Source organism: Curcuma longa, chromosome 16 (assembly GCF_044706935.1).
Source record: "Curcuma longa cultivar G26 ecotype Majalengka, Jawa Barat chromosome 16, ITB_CL_G26_1.1, whole genome shotgun sequence".
Lineage (NCBI taxonomy): Eukaryota > Viridiplantae > Streptophyta > Magnoliopsida > Zingiberales > Zingiberaceae > Curcuma > Curcuma longa.
Genome location: NC_133876.1, coordinates 3,069,344 through 3,094,155, shown reverse-complemented (window position 1 = coordinate 3,094,155; position 24,812 = coordinate 3,069,344). Strand labels below are relative to the sequence as shown.

Sequence of the window (24,812 nt, the reverse complement as noted above, 5' to 3'; positions counted from 1 at the left end):
TTGACTAATTGTTCGGAGCCTCTGAAAAGGCTTTAAATGAGATTTTTTGATCTTGAAACCTGGATGTTATAGGTTCCACCTTATAATAAATTGTATATATTTCAATTTGATATATTGTGCATCTTGTGGTTCAACCCGAGTTAACAGTTATGACATCTCAAAGTTTAGGGTTTAACATTCACGTTGTAGCAACTACAAAATTGTAGTTGCTATGATTTCGTAGCTATTATAACTGAGTTGCCACGCAGTTGTAGTAATTACAGTTTTATAGCTGCTATAACGTGAATATTTAAATTCTTAAATTTTGGGAGATCATAACTTTTAACATGGATTAAAATACATGACATATAATATATCAAATTAAAGCTTGTTTAGAGATTTATAATTAGTTATGTGGTAGAACCCATACAATTAAGTTTCAGGCTAAAAAAATATCGTTTAAAGTCTTTTTGAAAATTCTAAATAAATTTAGTCAAAAGGAGCGTCCTTTTGACTTTTGCCCACATTGTTTCCTATGTTATAGAAGCTATAGAACCGTAGTTGCTACAACTGTGTGACAACTCAATTATAGTAGCTATGAAACCGTAGATGCTACAACTGTGTAGCAACTATGATATCGTAGTTGTTACAACACGCTTGATTAATTTAGGATTTAAAAGAGAGATAATTATGTTATTTCATAAAGAATGGAGCGCCATTGATAAAAAAATCAAATAGAGTGTATTGCTCACAATTCAGTTAAAATAAAAAAAAAGCTCTATTGACTTTTGCCCTAATTTAATTGGTTAAGGGTGTTATTCTATTTTGGTTTAGGTTTTATCTAATTCGAGTTTGGGTTTTATTTTTAATTAGGCTTGACTTTTGTTTATGCAAGGATTTCAGGAAGGCTGTAAGTTTTGCAATTGGGCATTCTACTAGGTGGGTGCCATGTCATCGAGTTAATAAGGAATAACTGGAAAATATATGAAATTTAATTTTTATGAGAATAATAATATTAATAATACATTTAAATCGGCATAAATATTTATATCAATTTTTTATTTTAAAAAAATAGCCTCGTCTTAATTTGCGAATAAAGGAGGTTCTCCTTCGGGCTCTCCTTCCGTATTCCTTTCTGCCTTCCAGATCACCGCCGATATGAATCCCAAAGAGGAGAAACTGGCGGCCGCTTCTACTTCTCCCACTTCAACTACCGACGGTTCGCAGCAGACCCGGCACTTGTCCTGCACCAAATGCTTCGATGCTCTGTGGTTCTGCTACTGTAATCTCCTTGCTCTTTTTCTCTCTTCCCAAAACCCTTTTTTCTCCCCAATGCATAGATGCTTCTCGTTGGTCTCCTGCAGACCCATGTCAAATATTGTAAAGCAGATCTCATGGTGTGACCATAGCTTTTGAAATTTCCTTAATAATTCCTCTTCAGAAAACGCGATCGTTCTAGTACAATGTTGTATTTGAGAGACTACCTTATAAAACAGTAATGGTGTTGCTTCTCCGACCGCTTCACAAAGCCCCACGAAGATTAGAGTGGTCCATTATGGATGATTTCTAGTGCCATCCAACTGTTTGTGTTAATTTCTCAGCGAATCTGCTGAATCATGAGGTGAACGATATTCTCCTAGATCTTGGACAGCTAGCCTGCATGATGCCCTTGGGATTATCTGGATTATAGTCCATGGAACTTGGTGAGGTTGCAATGGTACTGGTTGATTGATGCCTAATCTTAGATACTTTTTGTGAATACTTTGTCTTCTATCTCCTGGACAAATGACATGTTGATATAAGATAACTTCTCTTCTTGTGTCTTCCCATGTAATTGTCAAATGGGGCCATACAATATTATGGCCCATTGTTCATCATAAACTTTTACAACAATTGATTCATTGATGTCACCTAGCTATTGCTTTATAGTAGAATTACAACATATAATAAAATTGAATTAGATTCCTACCATATTACGAGTATAACATAGATGTATCACAAAATAGATTGGAAGCCATTTTGTAACAAGTTGATGTAGATATCAACAATCTTGATTGTTTAAATGCAATAATGGTATTTAACATGTTGTTTTTGTTAAAATATGTGCAAAATGCTTGTTAAAAGGATGATGAATTTGAAAGATGGGTTTATATACAATTATGACTTGCGTTATTTTGTTGAAAGTGGGCTTTTGCATAGTCATTTTTTTCATGTGTAAATTTTATTTTAGTATCACAATGACAATGCTAAGTCCTAGTTAATTGAGGTATGTGACATGGATCTTTCATGACATAAACTATGCATTTGCTAATACTCTATTAGAGTTGAATATTAGAGCGCAAGGGGTAAAGAGTAGAGAGCAAGTTCAATGAGTAAATTAGTCAATGTAATAAAAGAATAATTTAATTAATAGTATTCCAGGCATATTGTCATGCATATATAGCTAAACGGAGGGATATGATTATGTAGCTGACCTCACATAGTCGACACAAACAAGGCGTGATGATCAATTGCAATATTCTATAAATTAAATTTCATGGAGTTTACTTTTATGATTTTGTTCGAAACCATTCCAGCTGAAACTGTAAAAGAAACTTGGATTTATGCCATAATTCTCTTAACTATAGTCGAGTCTACTATATCTTGTATGTCTTCAGATAGAAATATCTTTTTCTTTATTTTAATCCCACATTGTCTCTCGTCTTAGCAGTATGCAATTTCACCTAGGGCTGGATTTCATTAATTATATGCCGGTTTGAACTGATGGTCTAATCAAAGATTTCATTGTTTGCACTGCAGCTCCATATCACCAGATGCAACAATATTACAGATATGGTGAATTTGATACTTGCTTTGGCAAATGGAATGCACTTCTGGATTGTTTTAGCCTGAAGACAAAAAGGTTATCCGAAGTCCAGGTTCGCTATTGTCAGAATAAATTTATGCTATTATTCATTATGGAATTTGTTTATTTATTTTTCCCAGAACCTGAATACAATTGAAATCAATCATGTTACTTCTAACTCCTAATAGTTTCTTATGCTTAGTTCAGTAGTTATATTGTAAATTTACTTCCAAGTTTAGATCATTTTAGAGTTCTTTAGTATGCATGAAATTTTAACTACTGTAAATAGTCAAAGTAAATACCATTTACTTTTCTCAATGAACTAAAAATTATGTGACAATGCTTGTCATATCATAGTAAGGATGATTGTACTGCTTATTCTTAAATATTTTTCACGTTGAATTGTAATTGTAAAACACTTGGATAGAAACCATGTGCATGACACAATTAATTTGTTATGGGAGCCAGCATGTTGCTAATGAAAAGGTTAAACACTTTTTTCATCAAATAGATTAACATTGTTTTCATGAAAGAGATTAACACTTATTTCAAGTTGGATCAGACAACTGTTTTTCCATGCTGCAGATGCATTCTTTTTCAAGGAAAACTATTGGAATCAATCAATTTTCAACTCAATGTTATGATGAATCCATAAGCTGCACTTCTACTTAACAATTGGGGCAAACAATGCACCTAGTTAAATTGTTTTCCAAAAGATGCAAATTCTTCAAGAAAACTGATTGAATTAATCAATGTAAAATCTTGAAGTTCTGTCTAACAATTAAGGTTCTCAAGCAATTGCCTTAGTCAACTTGATTTTGACAATCAGAAATACTTTCTTTTGCAAGTATTAATATCATGATGCAAATATTGATAAAAGACCATACTTTAGAAAAACGAGGTCCGAGTAAAATAACCTAATTCAAAGTTTTTTTTTTCATTTCTGCTTTTATTGTTTCAATAGTCTCAATGAGATTGAATTATTATCAATTATAAGGGACTCCACCTCATTGTGAGATTTTTAACTTCAAATAGATTGATTGTAATGATAAATTTAACTTCTATCTAGAGTTTGTTATTTAAGGAGCTTTATTATAGACTATAGAGAATGTTGGGAAGGTTGTCTTGAGATTTAGGGTTGACTTTGAGCTTTCGGTTGGTTGATCAAAAAGGCAGTCCAGTGCATGAAACTCCCGCTAATGCAAGGTCCCGAGGAAGGGTCAGATCGCATTAGATCTATTTTATGCAATCTTACCATGCACTGCAAGAGGTTGTTTTCGTGACTCGAATCTGTGACCACAATGTTATATGACAACAATTATACCGTTGCACCAAGGTCCCCTTTCAAACTAGGTCAACTAAACTTAGATTATTGGTTGACCAATGTTTAGTGCAATCATGTCCTAAGTGGTCGTGCTCGACTAAGATGTTTTGATGTGTTTGGTAAATGACTTATATTTGCATGTGATTCTAATGTATATATTAAGTTATGTAGAGACTTGGCTAGATGCACACATGAAACTTGTGAAGCTTATGAGTTGACGAGATTGAGTTATGGTTTATGACTCAGTGTGGCCAAGTTGGTGTTGCTCAATTGCTTCAAGGTTCGCTAGATATTGGAGAAAGATGTATGAGACATTTGAGGGGTTGAAGGACAAGAAGCATTGAGTGGTGTTGGCGAAATCGTTGAGCTTGACTTGGTGTCGCCAAGTTAATGTTGGATATATGACACGAAGGTTTGTTAGAGTTTGGAGATGAGAGAAGAATTACAAAACATTATCACAGGACGAGGAACATCGAGGTGACAACTTTGGTCACAAGAGATGAACTATGTAGGTGAAAGAGTGAAGGCTAACATGAGGATCTAGTCGAGGGATTAATACATCTGAGGGATTGAAGTTCCAATGGGAGATAACCACTTAGGCAAAGTGAAGTTACAACAGGTTTGATGGTAGCTAGAAAAGATGAATTATATAGCTGAACAAGTGAAGGATGACATGTGGAATGAGCCCAAAACTTGGTGCATCCAAGGGATTGAGGACATGATAGGAGATGGCCTTGTAGGCAAAGTAAAGGTATAGGTAAATTTATAAGCGAGATGTGAGAGTTGAGTGACTTGTATTTTGGGATTTCAAGTAGTATTTTACTTAGGCAATGACTCGACCAATAGTTTGAGTCGTAGTTGACGATCCAATCTACTAGAGGTTGATCATAGTCGATTAGGGAGTCGACTCAAGATGGTATGCTAGCAAATTAAATATTTTTGCACAGAGTAGAATCAACTGGGTAGTCTACCGACCAAATTGAGTCAATTGATTGACTGAATAACTTAACTAGGCAATTGACTAATACCTTAGTAGAAGTCAAAAACAAGACTATTGATAAGGAAGGCTACAACCATCAGAAGGTTCATGTGATAGTGCGGCTTAGTTGATTAGAATTAGAGTGTCAACTTAAGGAGCTATTGCTATGTAAAACACTCGACTAAAGTAAAGGTGAGTCAACTAAGAGACCAATTGCTAGGTAGAAGGTTGAAATAATCGTGAAAATAGTCGATTGAAAATGGTTGAATCAACTGGCCTACTATAGAAAAAAGTGCAACTTATTTGATGATAACTTACAGGCTATAATTAGAGGACCTTATTAAGCCTAGCTAAACTCTAACATTCTTGTGCTTTCTTATTCAATTTTATAGTATATAGCATTATAGTTATCTTACTTGTTTTCCTTGTATTTCTTATCGTTCTTGTAAGACTCTTGTAAAAGGTTTTGTTGGGATTTTATGCGAAAATTAGTAAATAAACGCAGTGAAAAAAATGATCTCTCCAGAGATCCATGTGAATACCGTATACATGTTTGATCGAGTTGTCACTTTTGTTGCGTGAACGGAATAATCCCGACAGCAACTTTGATTCCGTAGATCTCAGCGTGATCAGAATAACTGTGCCTCTTCGGTATCCACACAAACACACCCTTCGTTCGTCGCACGAACTTGGTCTTTGAAGAAGAACAATCTTCGTTGTACTAGTAACTTGGATGGTTCAGCCAAGAGGAGAAGAAGAGGAGATTAGAAGTGATGCGTATGAAAATGCATTGCAAAAAGACTTTTGTACTCATCCAATGAAAAAAGATTTTTTTTCCTTTTGCTCTCCTTTTCATTAATACTCTATTAATCTCTATTAATGGACATTAATCCTCTTTAGTATTTGAGTCTAGTCTAATGAGTCTAATTCGGATTAGACTCGATCTAATAATCTAATAGTTAGATTCATTTGAGTTTAACTCAATGAGTCTAATTTGGATTACACTTAACCTTATAATATTGAGGTTTATCATATTTTAGTCAAATTAAAATAAATCTATCTCCAAATCAACATGTTGTCTTTGTGTGTGACCCAATAGATTCTCGTAACGTTGGCAATGTCTCTAAAACAACATTTTAGATACATAAGTAATGAGTGATATTTTACAATGCATTATTGCTATCCAAGTGATGAAAATGCCGAAATCCGACCTAACCTTTCTGTGTCTATTATCTTGTATAATTTGGTCTTTCTATCCTCGATATCTAGATTGATCCATGAGACATAAACCGTGTCATTTCTTTATCAATCTTTGTGTTTTTTGATTTTTAAGTAGACTCACTTAACCAAATGATCTTAATATCTCATATTGACTTATTTGAACATGACTATGCATTTTAGTAGTCTTACTTAATCCAAGGGTCCATAAATATCACTTCCATTATATCGAAGGGATAGATTCCATTTACATTACTTACATCCCTCTGTATAACTTATTGCATACTCAGTTATCGACTTTGTAGTCCACCTTGTTACAGTTGACGTTTGCCGATACTAAAGTACACAACTTTTTATGTAGAGAACCGTAATGACTTCAGGTTTAAGGACTATTTATACTAATAGTTACTATAAGAATGCTTATAACACTTATATAATGATCAATGAAATATTCTCATAGCGGACCAATTCAGTACATATTGTCTAATATATATCCATGTATCAACTTGATATCTTATATCCATGACTTGTGAGATTAAGTCATCAGTTAACCTACATGTTAGTCTCAACTCATTAATATTGCTTTTGTATATTAAAGCTTGATTAGGAATAGTTAAGAGTAGTGTTCTATATATATCTACAACCTCCCACTATCAATTCAACCAATTGATATGTTGTAGATTAGAACTTACTACCCTAGGACATTATTATATTTATTCATCTAGTAAAGATCTGAAGTAAATATGTAACCATAAACTTTGTCTTTTATTAATAAAATATGATACAAAAGTTTCTTTGTTAATCATCTCGGCTCTAAGGGTTAACACTAATAGATTTCTCTATCTTCGAAAAGGAGAAAGCTAGTAGGATTTGGGAGTGACTCACCATAGGTCATGAAGTAGAAATTGAGGGTTTTGAATCACGTAAATCTGTGCTAGTGCGTATGTTTTTATGCCCTTAATTTTTATTAACTTGCTTGATTTGCCTTAATATGCATTAGCAAGAGTAAGATCTCTTAATTTTAGGTTAAGTGTTATCTAAATAGGGTGTAAACAAGCTGAGTCGAGCTTAGTTATGTTCAAGCGTGTTTATTTACTTATTGAGCCTATTCAAGCTTACTTATTAAAAATCATATTGAGCTCGAATTGAATTCAAGCTTTTTATCAAGCTAAACTAATAGTGTTGTTATCCTTAAAAATTAGGACAAACTTTTATCTAATATATAAAACATATTTTTAGCATATTATGAATCATTTAACATTAAAAAATTATAAATTATCGTATTTTTATTTACTTAAATAACAAAAGAAATAAATTATAATTAGATTTTACATATATTAATCAATAAGTTTATTTATAATTTCATGAACATTAACTAACTAAGTTTTTGATGTTCAAGCTTTTTTATTTTATATGTTCTTTTACTATTGAACAAACATAAATGAGCTTATCAAGCTGAATATTAAGTTTGTTCACGAACGTTTGGTTCATTTACAACCCGTATCTAAACCCCCTTCTAATTATCGATACATCCCCTATTGATTCTAACACAATATACAAAATTTGGATTTATTGATATTAAAGTTTGGTCGATCAAACATTGATGAACTTGGAATCTCTAAGAGTTGTCTTAGGAATAATAAGTGACTTACAAGCACTTGAATGCTTGTAAGAAAACATGTATAATAACCTTCCTTCTTACTTAAGTGTTGAAAAGAACATCAAAGGACTTTGGAAGCAAAAACAAAGGCTTATCCTTAAGAGTTTAGGTTCTTTTAATAACCTTTTCTTGCATATCGTAATATCTTTATCTATAAAGTGTTTTTGAGGTTCTTGAGAGTATGTATACTTCTAGAGGGTCTACAAGCATTTAGATTGGATTATATCATTTGCAAGGTCTTTAGCAACGATGAGAGCATACTCATAATGACATGTCATGCTCCGTCTGAGCCAGGTTTGTTTAGATGCTAAGGAGGCGTTTGGTATGTCCATTTTCCATTTTCATTTTCTGTTTTTCAGAAAATGAAAATGGAAAATCTGTTTGTTTAGAATCCGCGTTTTCTATTTCTGGAAAATGAAAAGGAAAACACAGGGAAAATAGAAAATGATAAAATGTCGTTTTCCAAATCTGTAGCGCAAGATGGAAAACGGGAAAACGCGGCGCGTTTTCACGCTTTCCACTTCTCCTCGACGCCGCGATCAGTCCCCTACCTCGTCTTCCCCTACCTCCTCCGCTTCAAAACCCCAACTCCTCTCCAGCAACTTCGCCACCTTCGCCTTCTCCTTCTCCTCGGGTGGCATCTGGAATGCCAACGCCGCGGCCCCTCTGACCGCCGCGATCAGTCCCGGCGGGATACCGTGGTTCGCAAGCCGGAAACAGGCGAAGGCCGCGGCCGCGGACTTGAGCAGATCCGCCTCGGATCGGCCCGCATCCGGCGATATCAGGGTTCGGAAGTCGATCTCCGCCGGGTCCCATAGCGTGGCTTCCTGGGGGAAGATGTGGTGCGGGAGATTGAGTTTGGGGACGCGGAGGAACTGAGCGAGGAAACCGGCGAGCTCCTCGCCGTCTCCAGGCGCGTGAGGGTGTGCGCCGGCGACGGGTGAGGGCGGCGGCGCGCGAAACTCTGGGGTAGGGGGAGACGCATGGAGGGGACGAGGGACAGCGACGGGTGAGGGCATGGCTTTATTTTTAATTAAAAAATAAAAAATATAATTAATAAAACCAGTTAATTCTAATTTATCAAACCAAACACATTTTCTAATTTTCTTTTCTAGAAAACAGAAAACAGTATATCATACCAAACACATTTTCTGTTTTCTGAAAACTAAATCAGAAAATGGAAAATTGGAAATAGAAAATGGAAAACAGAAAATGGAAAACATTTTCCAAACCAAACGCCCCCTAACTTTTTGTGTGTTTTGCATGGTCTATAGTAATGTATGAGCAAAGTATAACAATGAGAGCATAACTTATAAAGTGGGTAAATAGAAGAGGATTGCGTTGAGTTGCTAACTAGTGTTAAACTAAGACAAATATTTAATGAATGGATATATTGAACTCTTGTACTAATGCTAGGTTGTTCCCCTGAAGGAACGTGTTGTAGGGTCCGATTGTAACGTCTTGGTAAGGACCGCTATATTTCTAGAGCTCGGGTATAGTGATAAATATGCAAGAGTTCACGTTGTAGGGTCCGACTGTAACGTATCAATAAGGACCGCTACATCTTCATGAAAACTTGTATATAGTGTTAAATAGACAAAAATTCTCACACCATAGATTGGATAAAAACAAATATGATAGAAAAACTAATAGTATAAGATTTGAAATATGGAATATAGGAACCCTCACTAGTAAAGCAATGGAGGTAGTAGATACGATGATTAGAAGAAAAATCAGTATTTTGTGTATAAGAGACAAAATGGATAGGCGAGAAGACAAAGATGATAAAGAACTTGGGTTTTAAGTTATGGTACACAAGAAAGAGTAAATAGAAAGGAGGATAGAATTATAGCTCTTAAGATAATAGTGGAGAAAGAAACTATGAACATAATTAGTATATATGCACCTCAAATAGAATTAGATGAAGATACCAAATCAAAGTTTTGGGATGACTTAGATGAAGTATTACAAAATATTTCGCCAAATGAAATAATTTTAATCGGAGGCGATCTAAATGGGCATGTCGGAGTGAAAAATGAGGAATATGAGAGGGTGCATGGGGTTATAGGTTTGGAACAAGAAATGAAGAAGGAAAAATTATATTGGATTTTGCGATAGTATATAACCTTATACTACTAATACATTTTTTAAGAAAAGAGAAGAACACTTGGTCACATTCAAAAGTGATAATAATAAATCGCAAATTGACTTTTTGGTTAGGAAGAGGGATAGAAAGATTTGTAAAAATTACAAGGTCATCTTTAAAGAAAGCTTAACCATCCAATATAGGTTAATAGTGTTGGATATACTCCTAAATATAGTATCATTAGAAGAAAAATATACATGACTTCTAAAATTAAGTCGTGGAAGTTAAAGAATGAGAAGCAAAACATATTTAAGGAGAAGATATGAGTACAAACATTAGGTGAAATTTATGGTGACTCTAATACGACATCGGATAAGATAATATCAAAGTTGAAAATAGTAGCCAAAAGTGTACTCGGTGAGTCAAAGGGATATGCACCACCAAGTAAGTAATTTTTGTGGTAGAATAAGAAAGTATATGAGAAAATGAAGGAAAAATGAACATCCTATAAAAATGAAAAAAACTTAAAAAAATATACAATAGCTAAGAAAGAGACTAAGAAAGCAATGAATAAGCTAAGAATGAAATTTTTGAACGATTATATCAAAAATTAGATACAAAAGAAAGGGAAAGAGACATTTATAGAATAACTAAAGTGAGAGATAGTAAGACAAAAGATCTTATCCAAATATGATGTATTAAAGATGAATGTAATAAGGTACTAGTAAATGATGGAGAAATAAAAGAATGGTGGAAGAAGTATTTTTATCAATTTTTTAATGAAGGTTTAGACGACCAACTTAACTTAGGTAATTTAAGTAGGTCAAATGAGTATAAAAATTTAAATTTTTATCGTATAATTCAAACTTCAAAAGTAGAACAAGCTTTAAATGGGATGTAAAATGAAAAATTTGTTAGACCAGATGATATTCCGATAGAGATATGGAAGTACTTAGGGAAACAAAGTATTGAATGGTTGATATAATTATTTAATATAATATTAAAAATGAAAAAATATCTGATAAATGGAGTGTAAGTATTCTAGTTCCCTTATATAAGAATAAGGGGCATGTATAAAATTGTGCAAACTATAGGGGTATTAAACTGATGAGTTATACAATGGAACTTTGAGAAAGAGTAATAGAAAAAGATTAAAGAGACTATGATGATTGAAAATCAATTTAGGTTCATGCCTAGAAGGTCGACAATAGAAGCTAATATCTTCTCAACAACTAATTGAAAAGTATTGGGAGCACAAGCAAGATTTACACTGGTATTCATTGACTTAGAAAAAACTTATGATAGAATCCCAAAATAAATTATATGGAGAATTCTAGAAAAGAGAGGTGTTAGCGTAACATATATTGAACTAATTAAGGATATATATGAGGATGTAACAACCAGAGTGAAGACTTCAGGCGGATTAACTGAAGTATTTCCAATAAAGATGAGCTGATGGGAAACACTAGAAAATCCGCTCCGGTGAATTCTTACAGAACAAATTTTTTTTCCGAAAACGGATTTAAGTTGCCCTCATATTGATCAAACAAAATTTGATCGACGCATTTAGATCATTGGGCTCTTGTGTTTGGTTTTCAGGATCCTTCAGAAGAGAAACAATTTATTTATAGCGGAAACCATAAATTGTACCTTTCTCGCGGGATGTCTAGAAGGAGTGGATGACCCCTCGATCTTCTACTGTATATCCTCTCCTCTTCTCGAACGTTGTGTGGACAACGATCCTTCGAGATTACTCCACCAATTCTCCTCTCCGATGGCAAGCAAGCAAGCAAGCAAGAAAGCCTTCCTTTCCTTCTCTTGATCTTCTCCTTCCTTCTTCTTCTTGGCCGCTGGCCCTAATGGAATAAGGATACCAAAGGGGCGCCGGCCCTAAGGGAACTAGAAGAGGAGAAGGGAGCCGACCCTAAGGAAGCAAGAGGAGAAGAAGAAACCTAAGGGCGTCGGCCCTAAAGAGAAGAGAGGGGAAGAGATGGTGGTGGCGGCAACCAAAAGGGAGAAGGAATTCTCTTGGTGCCGCCGACCCTAGGGGAGGAGGAAACTAATAGTTGTGTTCTCTTGCCTCCCCTAAACCCCTCCTTATATAGTTATACCATCTAGGAAATTTAAGAAAAAGTCTAACAAATTTTTATAAGATTTAATTAGAACAAATCTAATAAAATCTTATGGATAAGATTTGTTATCTTTTTAATAAGTTTCCATTATATTAATTTTGTTCTTATTTTTAACAAAATCTTTTAATTATATCTCGCTAATTTTTAACGAGATTCCATAATTAATATTTTGTTAATTTAACAAAATTAATTCATAAAATTTTATAATAAAATTTGTACGAGAAGAGACGAAATTTCTTAGCGAAAATTCTTTTAAAAAATTTCTTAATTTTTTATCAGAATTTTTGCCAGAAAAATTCTTAATAAAATTTTAGAAATTTTCTTTTATAAATAGAATTTTCTATTCGAAATTTCTCACAGAATTCTTTCTTCTAGGAGGTCTTCCAGAATTCTTCCAGAGGTCTTCCGAGAATTCTTCTGAAGATCTCCAAAGGTCTTCAAGAATTCTTCCAAAGGTCTCCTAGAATTCTTCCAGAGGTCTCCCGAGGTCTTCAAGAATTCTTCCGAAGGTCTCCAAGAGGTCTTCAAGAATTCTTCCGAAGGTCTTCATGAATTCTTTCTGAGGTGGATTTGAGGATTTCCAGAGGCTACAGTAGGGACCTAGAGGAGGAATTAGTTTTGGTCTCCTGATGGGCTTGAGCTTCCCATGTTCTTCCTGAACACACAGCTTAAGTCCATCAATAATAACTTATTCCACTAGAGAGTTATTATTGCACTACCGCACCAATCCCATATTACAATATGAGCTCCTTCTTACTATAAGTACATTAATCTCCCTGTGTTTAAGATATCGTATGTCCATTAATTAAATGAGTTACTGACAACTCGAATTTAATTAACTTTTAATCCAAGAGTAATACCACTCAACTTTATTATCATGCGGACAAAAAGTTCACCTGCAGGGTTTACATGATAATCCTTATGAGCTCCTCAAGGGGACATCATCAACCTATATTTAGGACACAGATTCCTTCTATAATTAACAACACACCATGTACATAATATTACTTCCCAACTCATCGGGCCTTTTGATCTATCGCTCTAAATCTCACCCTTTGATGAATCAAAGAAGCACATACTAAGTGCATGTGTTTGTTATTATATCGAGATTAAGAGCATGCATATCTATAGTAACAAAGACTTTGTTCGATTATATAGTCAGTATAAATCGAACAATCTTTAGATGGTCCTGCTCAATACACACTGAGTGTACTAGTGTAATTCTATAGTCAAGACAGACTAAGACCAAATTAACTACAACCAGTTCAATGGTTTGTCCAATCCATCTTGGTTGTGAACACTGTTTATAATCTATAAAGAACTGATAACATGGTCTTCTGTGTGTGACTCCGCACACCATGTTTATCTACAATATAGATTAAATGGACACTTGCATAAAAACTAAATGCAAACATTGACCAAATGTGATTCTCATTTCAGAATGTTTATTTACATAGATAGCTAGGATTCTTGTATACATTCCAACAAGAGCTACATCAATGATCAACTCTAAGTTCGTATCTTTTTATACTAACCATGAATGAACTCACTGGACACATTTAAGACAGTACTGTGGTGCATATTATTTGTAGATGATATTGTTTTGGTAGATGAGATACGTGAAAGGAGTAAATGTTAAAGTAGAATCTTGGCGAGAAATACTAGAAGTGAAAAGTTTTAGGTTTAGTAGAGTAAAGACAGAATATATAGAATTTAAATATAACAATATTAGACGTAATGAGATAATTATTAAGATAGGAGATAATGAGTTGTCTGAAATTGAGATCTTTAAGTATTTAGAATTATTTTTGTAAGATGATGGAGAGATTGAGAGAGATGTCTTACATAGAATATAAACAAGATGATCGAAATGGAAAAGAGCGTTAGGTGTTTCATATAATCGTAAAGTATCTCTAAAACTTAAAGGGAAGTTCTACAAAACGGCGGTTAGATTTGTTATGTTATGACACTGAATGTTGGCCTATAACTCAAGCACATGAGCAAAAAATGAGAATTGCAGAGATGAAAATTTTAAAGTGGATGTGTGGACATACGAGGATGGACAGAATAATAAATGAGAGTATAAGAGAGAAAGTCAGAATTACATCCATTGAGGGAAAATTCTGAAATACACGTTTAAGATGGTAATATACTTAGACGCCCAATAAATGCTTCAGTTAGACGATGCGAAACTATGACAAATATGTACATCAAACGAGAAAGACCAAAACAGACTTGGTTGGAATAATAAAATAATATAAAATTTATTTAAGTATAGCTGATAATATAGTAGGGGATAGAGCCCAATAATGTAGAATGATTCATATAGTCAACCTCACATAGTGGGATAAAGTTTGGTTGTTGTAAATAGAAGATATGTGCTTGAATTAATTTTTTAAAAAGATTATTTATGCTACTACAACCCTTTTGAAAAAGAAGTTAAAATGGCACTAAACTAGTCAAATGAGTTCTAAAATAACTAAACTATTGGGGTTAAATAAATAATATTCATTTTTTTGGCTATATGCATGTCTGTTATATTATGGGTTTCACATGGGGAGACATCATTTTTAAAAGAAAAAAGTAATACTTTGATTAATTTTCGGCTGATATATATCTTTAAACTTCTTTACCTTCTATGCTACCTCTTCATTGTATTTTAATATTTGTATACCTTTTGATGCTATAAATTCATATCTAGAGATTATTTGCTAATACATAGTTAAATTAACATCTAATAAACAATGGTGATTGAGGTTAATCCCCTAAACTTACCACTATTTGAGAATGATATAATTAAACAAAAAATTTGAATCCAGGGTAAGAATAATCTTTGTGGTGAAAATAAATGCTAAAAAATGAAATCTCTAAGTCTAGTCTTTGATCATAGCACTTAGCCCTACCTGCAGTGACATTGTAGAATGTGTCATCTTTAGTTGGATTTATTTGCGAAAAGATGTTATATTATTATTTATCACTAGTGAAGGATTTAGCCTAGATGTCACTATTTATACTCTTAAGGCTCTAGCTCAATTGATTCAATTCTTAGTCGATTAGTGATAAATAAAATGTGATAATTCAAAGTGCATTATTTATAATAGATGGTGAAAATTAAGTCGATTAACTTGTGATAATTGATAATTAAGTGAATTGACTTGTGATACTCGATAATTAAGTGGATTGAGTTATGATAATAAATGGTGATAATTAAGTGACCACAATTAAATACAACTGTGGTGTTATCCTAAAAATGAGAATATGCATAATGAGTTAACCAAATGTAGAAGTGAAATGAGGTTACTTCATTATGAATCTTAGTTGTTTTTCCTTTGATCTTTTGATTCAAGATATCATATTCATGCAGATCTCTCCTTCATGTAGATGAGCATCCTTTATGCAGGTTATAAATTGTTCTTGTTTTTTTGGACTTCTTTGACCTCTAGGTGCACTTATTGATGTTGCAGTTTTGTTACTAGTCATGTTTTTAATACTTTGCTCTTAAATTAGTACAAACCATGTGCAACTAGCGAAGGTTGCCTCTAGGTAGATATAATTCGAAGGGAGCATGACAACCTAGTTAGGTAATGGGAAGTGTGTAAGAACCCAAGGGTTTTCTTGAGTAGAATGTATCTAACTTGAAGGGTTGCTTGAACTAGCGCAAGCTTTGGAACAAGGGTTGACTCAAGGAGAGGATAGTTAAGTGTGCTTCATAGCTTGTCGTTGTGGGTGTAACATCGTATCATAGGTTTACTCTATTGCCTCACTTTAAGTAATTTAGTAGATTTAGGGTGTTGCACCATGCACATTGTAGATAGTGGACTATAAGTGGGGTCTTTGAATCATGTTATATTGTTTGTAGAGTTGTCAATTTGGGTTAGGTCCATCTTGCCCCGCTCTGCCTTGCCAAACAATTTAAATGGGTTGAGTTGAAGTGTTATTAACCCATTTTAAAACAAATCCAGGTGGGTTGTTCCGCCTGGGCCCGTGACCCATGCGGGTCGGCCTGTGATGGGCTTGGGTTGGCCTGCGGATTGAGGAAAAAAACTTCTTTCAAAATTTAAAACTAAAGTGAAAAATTCAATGAGTTTGTGGGCTTGAGTTGGTCGCCCGTAAGTTGAGAATAAAAAATTTTCTTCCAAAATTTAAAATTAAAGTGAAAAATTCAATGGAATTTGCAATCCAAATTTAAAAATTTTAACATTTTCTATATTTATTTTTTTATTTTTTGGCGAGCTTGTGGGCTGGCCCGCCTAATCCACTACCCGCCTTGGGTTGGAGATTTCCCAACTAGGGGTGCAAACGAGTCGAATCGAATCGAATAATATAAAAATATTGATATTCGAATTCGAGCTCGAAACATATATATGAAATATTCGAATTCGATTCGAAGCTCGAAAATATCAATAATTTTTGCTCGAGTTTGATTTGAAATATGATTCGAGTTTGAGTTTAATTCGAATTATTCGAACCTTAATTTGAGCAGAATCAAACTTTAGTTCGAAATGTCTTAAATAATTCGATTCGAATTATTCAAACCTAAATTTAGTTATATTCACGCTAAAATTATGTGCAACACAATAAAAATAAAACTTAAACAACACAATAATTACACAATATAGACAATAAAAATATAAAACAGAATGAAACCCAGACAACACATAACATATACAAAATAAAAATATACAACACAACAATTACACAACATAGACAAAATAAAAATATAAAATATAATGAAACCTAGACAACATATAACATATACAAAATAAAAATACACATGATAATTACACAACATAGATAAAATAAAAATACAACATAGAATGAAACCTAGACTGAATAATTGTCAAAGTAGAATAACTAACTCATCAATAATTTAAAAACAGAATAAAAAAACCTAGATTGAATAAAAGTAAATAAAATTAGATAAGTAAAAGTTTAATAATTTTCAACTCATAACACAAAATAGAAATTCAATTCATACAAAATTGAGTTAAAATGAGATTAATAGCCAAAAGTCTATCTCTTGATGCATCCCAATTCCCTGCTGCCATTCCAGAAGCTCTCCATCCCTGGCTCCTTGCTACTATTCTAGAAGCTCTCTATCTCTCTTGCTGCATCCCAAATTCACCTGCCATTGCATTTCCATATTACACAAAACAATACAAAAACTTTAGAAAAAAAGCTTTATACTTTCATGGCTCCAGCTCTTTAATCTATGTAAAATTTAAAAAGTAAAATGTATGAGTGATTACACATGCTAGTAAACTCAAATGTAAAATGCTACAAATTAAATTTATATCTCGGTCAGTGGCATAATTGGTCAACTTCTAATTATCAATTTAATTTATAGGTAAATCAATTGTCAAATGTTGTTTTTCAACCTGCAATAATAAAGATAAAATGTATCATTTATTTTTTAAATATACTTTTTGATTTGAAGCAAAACAACATAAATAAAATATTTTAATATCATACCTTAGTCTTTTTAGTTATTCCATGTCGTTTTCGACACCAATCTCCACTGCACATCAACATTTCTATTGTTATAGGAGTAAAGAAGCACGATACTTGTCAATAACATGACTTCCAGCACTAAAGGTTGCCTCTGAAGCTACTGTGGTAATGGTTATTGCTAGTATATCTCTAGCTAAAGTTGACAACATTGGAAATTTGTATGTATTAAGCTTCCACTAACCAAGAGCATCAAATGCATCATTTGGATTATGCCTATGACACCCTTCCTCTAGATATACATCTAGTTCAGATTTTTTAGGTTGTACCATTTCAATTTCTTTTAAATAAGAAGAGAATTTAGTCCATCCAGAAGAAAATGTAGTATGCTCTCTATTACTTTGAGTTGAATTGTTACTATCTTGAGATTCAGAGTTGCTTTTTAATCCTTGAAGCTTTTCCACAACTGCATCTGAGTATTCCTTATAAATTGCATACAAAAGTCTTTAGACCTCTTTAATATTACTCTTTGATTCAAATGAGTTATAAAGTTTAGGAAAAGTGAATTCAAGTACTCGCATTTTGCATCTAGGATCCAAAACTTAACCAACAACCATTAATAAATTGCACTCACCCTAATATTTATCAAACTTTCCCTTTATTTTTTGCACCATTTTTCTAATAAACTCTTCTTCATCATAAGATTTCTCATCCAAGATTACTTTTACTCGATAGACTTCATTTAGAAAAAAATTGGCAGTAGGATACTCACTTCCAGAAATAATTTTGGTTATTTCATAGAATACTTTTAAAATTGAAAATACTTTATGCAATTTCTCTCAATCATTTTCTAGTGGACAAAGAATGTAACTAGGTTCTCGATCTTTAAATCTTGGAAAAACTTCTTTGAAAGTAATTGCTGTTCTCAACATCTCATAAGTTGAATTCCATCTTGTCTTACAATCATCAATCAATTTTCTTTCTTGTAACTTCAATTGTTTCACAATTTCAGCAAATTGAATGAGTCTAGCATCCGTTCTCCTAATGAAATCTAAACTCTGACAAATTACATGAATAATATCCTTAATTTCATTGAGGTCATCCTGAGCTATAACATTTAAAATATGTGCACAACATCGAAAATGAATAATTTTCCCACACAAATTAGATTTGTATTTATTTTCAAGAAATCTTCCTTTCTATATTTAATTGCAGCATCATTAGCACTTGTATTATCAACAAAAATAGTATATATCTTATTTTCAATTTCCCATGCCCTTGCACACTTTAAAAGGATATCTGAAATTTGAGGACCACCACGAGGAGGAATATGAACAAAATTAAGACCACGCTTATTTAATTTCTATAAAAATTCAATCCAGTTATCAGTGATAACCATGTACTCTATTTTTTGGTTTTTTGACTTCCATAAATCTGTCGTGAGACTAATTTTTGTTACATTTTTCAGCAAACCATGTAATTTTTTCTTCTCAGCTTCATATATTGCAAAATAATTTTTTTTTGCTGCTGTTCGTGATATTCGAGTCTACTTAGACATTCTACGTCTACAAAACATATTAAAACCTTCTTCTTCTAATAATGTTAATGGATGTTCATGCATCAAGATCCATGAGGCAACTGCTTCTTTCATGTGCTCCATATAAAATTTTCCATCAAGTAACAAAGGTGACATAGTTGTTTCAATTTCAAAGCCTAATAACAGCTGTTGTTGTTTGAGCTTATCTTCAAGTTTCTTTTTAGACTCCAAGTGTTTAGTACAATGATTCAAGTGCCGTTTTAAGTGTGTTGTAGTACCTGACTTCATTTTTGCAAGGAATAGATTACAATGTTTACACTTGTACTTATCACCTTTTGGATCCTTAAACCTTAATCATGTCTGACCATACTTGAGACCTCTTTTGTTTTTTTGACTTATGCAGCAAATTATCATTCTCAGTCAAATTATTATTACCACTATCCCCTTTATCTATTATTTGTTCTGGGATCTCATTTGAATCTACAGAAGCTTGAATAGCTGAATTTGCTGCTGGAGTAGAATCAGCCATATTTTTTGAAAATCGAAAAAGAAATTATATCTGAAAAATATTAATAATGCAATAAATTATTCAAGGTATTCTAAATTCCTAATCAATATATCTTTAAGAATAAGGAATAAATTACTCAAATAACTTACATGGAAATATTACTATATTTAAATACGTAAAATTATAACTATGAAAATAATGAAATTCAACAACTATGCCATAAAAAATCAATATTTAACCACTATTTTTTCTAGAAATAAAATCTAGGTGAAAACAATATGGGCAAAAGGACCACATAGCAGTAAAAGAAGATTAATCTAGGTGGAAAAAAAGAAATATAGCGCCTTTAAGCTCATGTACATCAAAGACTGAAAGAATTACTAGAGTGAAGTAGTCTAGGGCTCGAGAGTAGTCACCCTTGGCTCGTAGGTCATAGGTGAGGTTAAGCAAGTGGACGATGTCTGATATCTGGAGAGAGAGAGATGTACTCGTGTTTCTCTCGCGCTCAGTTACAGGGTCGAAGGGAGGGAGCAGGGAGAGCTCTCAACGTCGGAGACAATGATAGCACTGTTGCAGAAAAGGTAGTCCTCCGGCGCCTTCTCCGTCGCCAGCACCAACTCTAGATCCTAACTACTAGAAGCACAATCATACAACTCGTCATCATTCTTCAACCTCAGCAGAAACCCTATCTTCCGAGTTCCGCCGTCATCTAAACTTTTGCTCGGTAGGGTTTGTGCGATTAGGAATTTAGGGTTAGTAAAACGAATTATATTATAAATATAATCTATTATTCTATTACCGCTAACCCAATAAACCTATTAACCCATTAAGCATTAACCTATTAACTCATTAAACATTATTGAGTTAATGGATACAAAGTTCAAACCCATTAAAATATATTGATTGAATAATATAATATAAAATAATAAATATATAATAAATTAAATAAGAGCTCGTGAGCGACTCCCGAATAGTCAAACACAATATTATAGATTCGAATTCGGCTCAAAAAATTATCGAACATGTTTAAGTTTGACTTGAATTTGATAATTTCGAATACGAATCAAATATTATTCGAATTGGCTCGAAAAGATCGCGAGCTGGCTCGATTCATTTGCACCCCTATTCCTAATCCACCAAGATGTTGAGTCGGCTCACTCCACCCGTCATATGATGAATTCTTGGTGGGTCGGCCCGCTCTGCCATGGGTTGATTCGTTTGACAGCATTAATTGTTTGTGTTAATATTGTTGTTAATTGTATGTTATTTCTATTAAATATATTACACTTTTATATTGATCGTGTGCATACACTGTAATTCTTGTTTGCAAAAGTTGAAAAGAAAGCTTTATCTGAACTACATCAAGCTTAACATTTGGTATTTGACTAGGTGTTTAGAGTATTAACATTCCAAGCAATAATTGACTATCAAGAAAGCAACTCTACTAACAATTCTTCACTATTTGCCTAAATTCATTTTGCTTATTTGAGAATGTAGATAGAGACATTTTTTTTGCTCTAACTTCAACATGATATTAGCTTTAAAGGAGGGATATTAATAAATTAGAGATAAAGATGAGGATTGCATTGAGATGAGTAGATGAACAAGAAGCAAAAAGAATACATAACTAGGGGTGCAAACGAATCGAGCCGGCTCGCGAGCTTTTCGAGCCAGTTCGAATAATATTTGATTCGTATTCAAAATTATCGAATTCGAGCCGAACTCAAACATGTTCGATAATTTTTTGAGTCGAATTCGAATCTATAATATTGTGTTCGACTATTCGCGAGCCGCTCACGAGCTTTTATTTAATTTTATTATATATTTATTATTTTCTATTATATTATTCAATCAATATATTTTAATGGGTTTGAACTTTGAATCCATTAACTCAATAATGTTTAATGGGTTAATAGGTTTATTGGGTTAACAAGTAATAGAATAATAGATTATATTTATAATATAATTTGTTTTACTAACCCTAAATTCCTAATCGCACAAACCCTACCGAGCGAAACTTTAGATGACGACGGAACTCGGAAGATAGGGTTCTTGCTGAGGTTGAAGAATGAAGACGAGTTGTATGATTGTGCTTCTAGTGGTTAGGATCTAGAGTTGGTGATGGCGACGGAGAAGGCGCCGGAGGACTACCTTTTCTGCGACAGTGCTATCACTGTCTCCGACGTCGAGAGCTCTCCCTACTCCCTCCCTTCGACCCTGTAACTGAGCGCGAGAGGAATCGAGCGCTTCCCTCTCTCTTCAGATATCGAACGTCGTCCCTTGCTTGACCTCGTCCTATGACCTTTGGGCTAAGGGTGACTACTCTCGAGCCCTAGACTACTTCACTCTAATAATTCTTTCAGCCTTTGATGTGCATGAGCTTAAAGGCGCTATATTTTTTTTTTCCACCTAGATTAATTTTCTTTTACTGCTATGTGGTCCTTTTGCCCATATTGTTTTCACTTAGATTTTATTTTTAGAAAAAATAGTGGTTAAATATTGATTTTTTATGGCATAGTTGTTGAATTTGATAATTTTCATAGTTATAATTTTACGTATTTAAATATAGTAATATTTCCATGTAAGTTATTTGAGTAATTTATTCCTTATTCTTGAAGATATGTTGATTAGGAATTTAGAATACCTTGAATAATTTATTGCATTATTAATATTTTTCAGATATAATTTCTCTTTCGATTTTCAAAAAATATAGCTGATTCTACTCCAGCAACAAATTCAGCTATTCAAGCTTCTTTAGATTCAAATGAGATCCCAGAACAAATAATAGATAAAGGGGATAGTGGTAATAATAATTTGACTGAGGATGATAATTTGCTGCATAAGTAAAAAAACAAAAAGGTCTCAAGTATGGTCAGACATGATTGAAGGTTTAAGGATCCAAAAGGTGATAAGTACAAGTGTAAACATTGTAATCTATTCCTTGCAAAAATGAAGTCAGGTACTACAACACACTTAAAACGACACTTGGATCATTGTACTAAACACTTGGAGTCTAAAAAGAAACTTGAAGATAAACTCAAACAACAACAGCTATTATTAGGCTTTGAAAGTGTTGAAACAACTATGTCACCTTTGTTACTTGATGGAAAATTTTGTATGGAGCACATGAAAGAAGCAACTGCCTCATGGATCTTGATGCATGAACATCCATTTACATTATTAGAAGAAGAAGGTTTTAATATGTTTTGTAGACGTGGAATGTCTGAGTGGACTCGTATATCACGAACAACAGCAAAAAAAATTATTTTGCAATATATGAAGCTGAGAAGAAAAAATTACATGGTTTGCTGAAAAATGTAACAAAGATTAGTCTCACGACAGATTTATGGAAGTCAAAAAAATCAAAAAATAGAGTACATGATTATCACTGGTAACTGGATTGACTCTTTATAGAAATTAAATAAGCGTGGTTCTTAATTTTGTTCATATTTCTCTTCCTCGTGGTGGTCCTCAAATTTCAGATACCCTTTTAAAGTGTGCAAGGGCATGGGAAATTGAAAATAAGATATATACTATTTCTGTTGATAATGCAAGTGTTAATGATGCTGTAATTAAATATATGAAGGAAGATTTCTTGAAAATAAATACAAATCTAATTTGTCGGGGAAATTTATTCCATGTTCGGTGTTGTGAACATATTTTAAATCTTATAGCTCATGGATGATCCTCAATGAAATTAAGGATATTATTCATGTAATTTGTCAGAGTGTGGATTTCATTAGAAGAACGGATGCTAGACTCATTCAATTTGCTGAAATTGTGAAACAATTAAAGTTACAAGAAAGAAGATTGGTTGATGATTGTGAGACAAGATGGAATTCAACGTATGAGATGTTGAGAACAACAATTGCTTTCAAAGAAGTTTTTCCAAGATTTAAAGATCGGGAACCTAGTTACATTCTTTGTCCAATAGAAGATGATTGAGAGAAATTGCATAAAGTATTTTCAGTTTTAAAAGTATTCTATGAAGCAACCAAAATTATTTTGGAAGTGAGTATCCTACTGCCAATCTTTTTCTAAATGAAGTCTATCGAGTAAAAATAATCTTGGATGAGAAATCTTGTGATGAAGAAGAGTTTATTAGAAAAATGGTGCAAAAAATGAAGGAAAAGTTTGATAAATATTAGGGTGAGTGCAATTTATTAATGGCTGTTGGTTCAGTTTTGGATCTTAGATGCAAAATGCGAGTACTTGAATTCACTTTTCCTAAACATTATAATTCATTTGAATCAGAGAGTAATATTAAAGAGGTCTAAAGACTTTTGTATGCAATTTATAAGGAATATTCAGATGCAGCTGTGGAAAAGCTTCAAGGATCAAAAAGCAACTCTGAATCTCAAGATAGCAACAATTCAACTCAAAGTAATAGAGAGCATACTACATTTTCTTCTGGATGGACTGAATTCTCTTCTTATTTAAAAGAAATTGAAATGGTACAACCTGAAAAATCTGAGCAAGATGTATATCTAGAGGAAGGGTGTCATAGGCATAATTCAAATGATGCATTTGATGCTCTTGGTTGGTGGAAGCTTAATACATACAAATTTCTAGTGTTGTAAACTTTGGCTAGAGATATATTAGCAATACCCATTACCACAGTAGCTTCAGAGGCAACCTTTAGTGCTGGAAGTCGTGTTATTGACAAGTATCGTGCTTCTTTAGCTCCTACAACAGTAGAAATGTTGATGTGCGGTGGAGATTGGTGTCGAAAACGACATGGAGTAACTAAAAAGACTAAGGTATGATGTTAAAATATTTTATTTATATTTTTTTGCTTCAAATCAGAAAGTATATTTAAAAAATAAATGATACATTTTATCTTTATTATTGCAGGTTGAAAAACAACATTTGACAATTGATTTACCTATAGATTAAATTGATAATTAGAAGTTGACTAGTTATGCCACTGACTGAGATATAAATTTAATTTGTAGCATTTTACATTTGAGTTTACTAGCACGTGTAATCACTCATACATTTTACATTTTAAATTTTGCACAGATTAAAGAGCTGGAGCCATGGAAGTATAAAGATTTTTTTCTAAAGTTTTTGTATTGTTTTGTGTAACATGGAAA

General features: G+C 33.1%; 1 protein-coding gene across 1 annotated transcript in view; it reads left to right on the top strand.

Annotated features, from left to right (window-relative positions):
- The first annotated feature begins 1,101 nt into the window (after nucleotides 1–1,101).
- LOC141847969 (uncharacterized) overlaps nucleotides 1,102–24,812 on the top strand; it is a 35,466-nt gene continuing 11,755 nt past the window's right edge. The window contains exons 1-2 of the mRNA XM_074736076.1: nucleotides 1,102–1,261; nucleotides 2,779–2,897. Coding sequence (XP_074592177.1) covers nucleotides 1,138–1,261; nucleotides 2,779–2,897 — 243 coding nt within the window. The 5' untranslated portion in view covers nucleotides 1,102–1,137. The remainder of the gene's footprint in view (nucleotides 1,262–2,778; nucleotides 2,898–24,812) is intronic.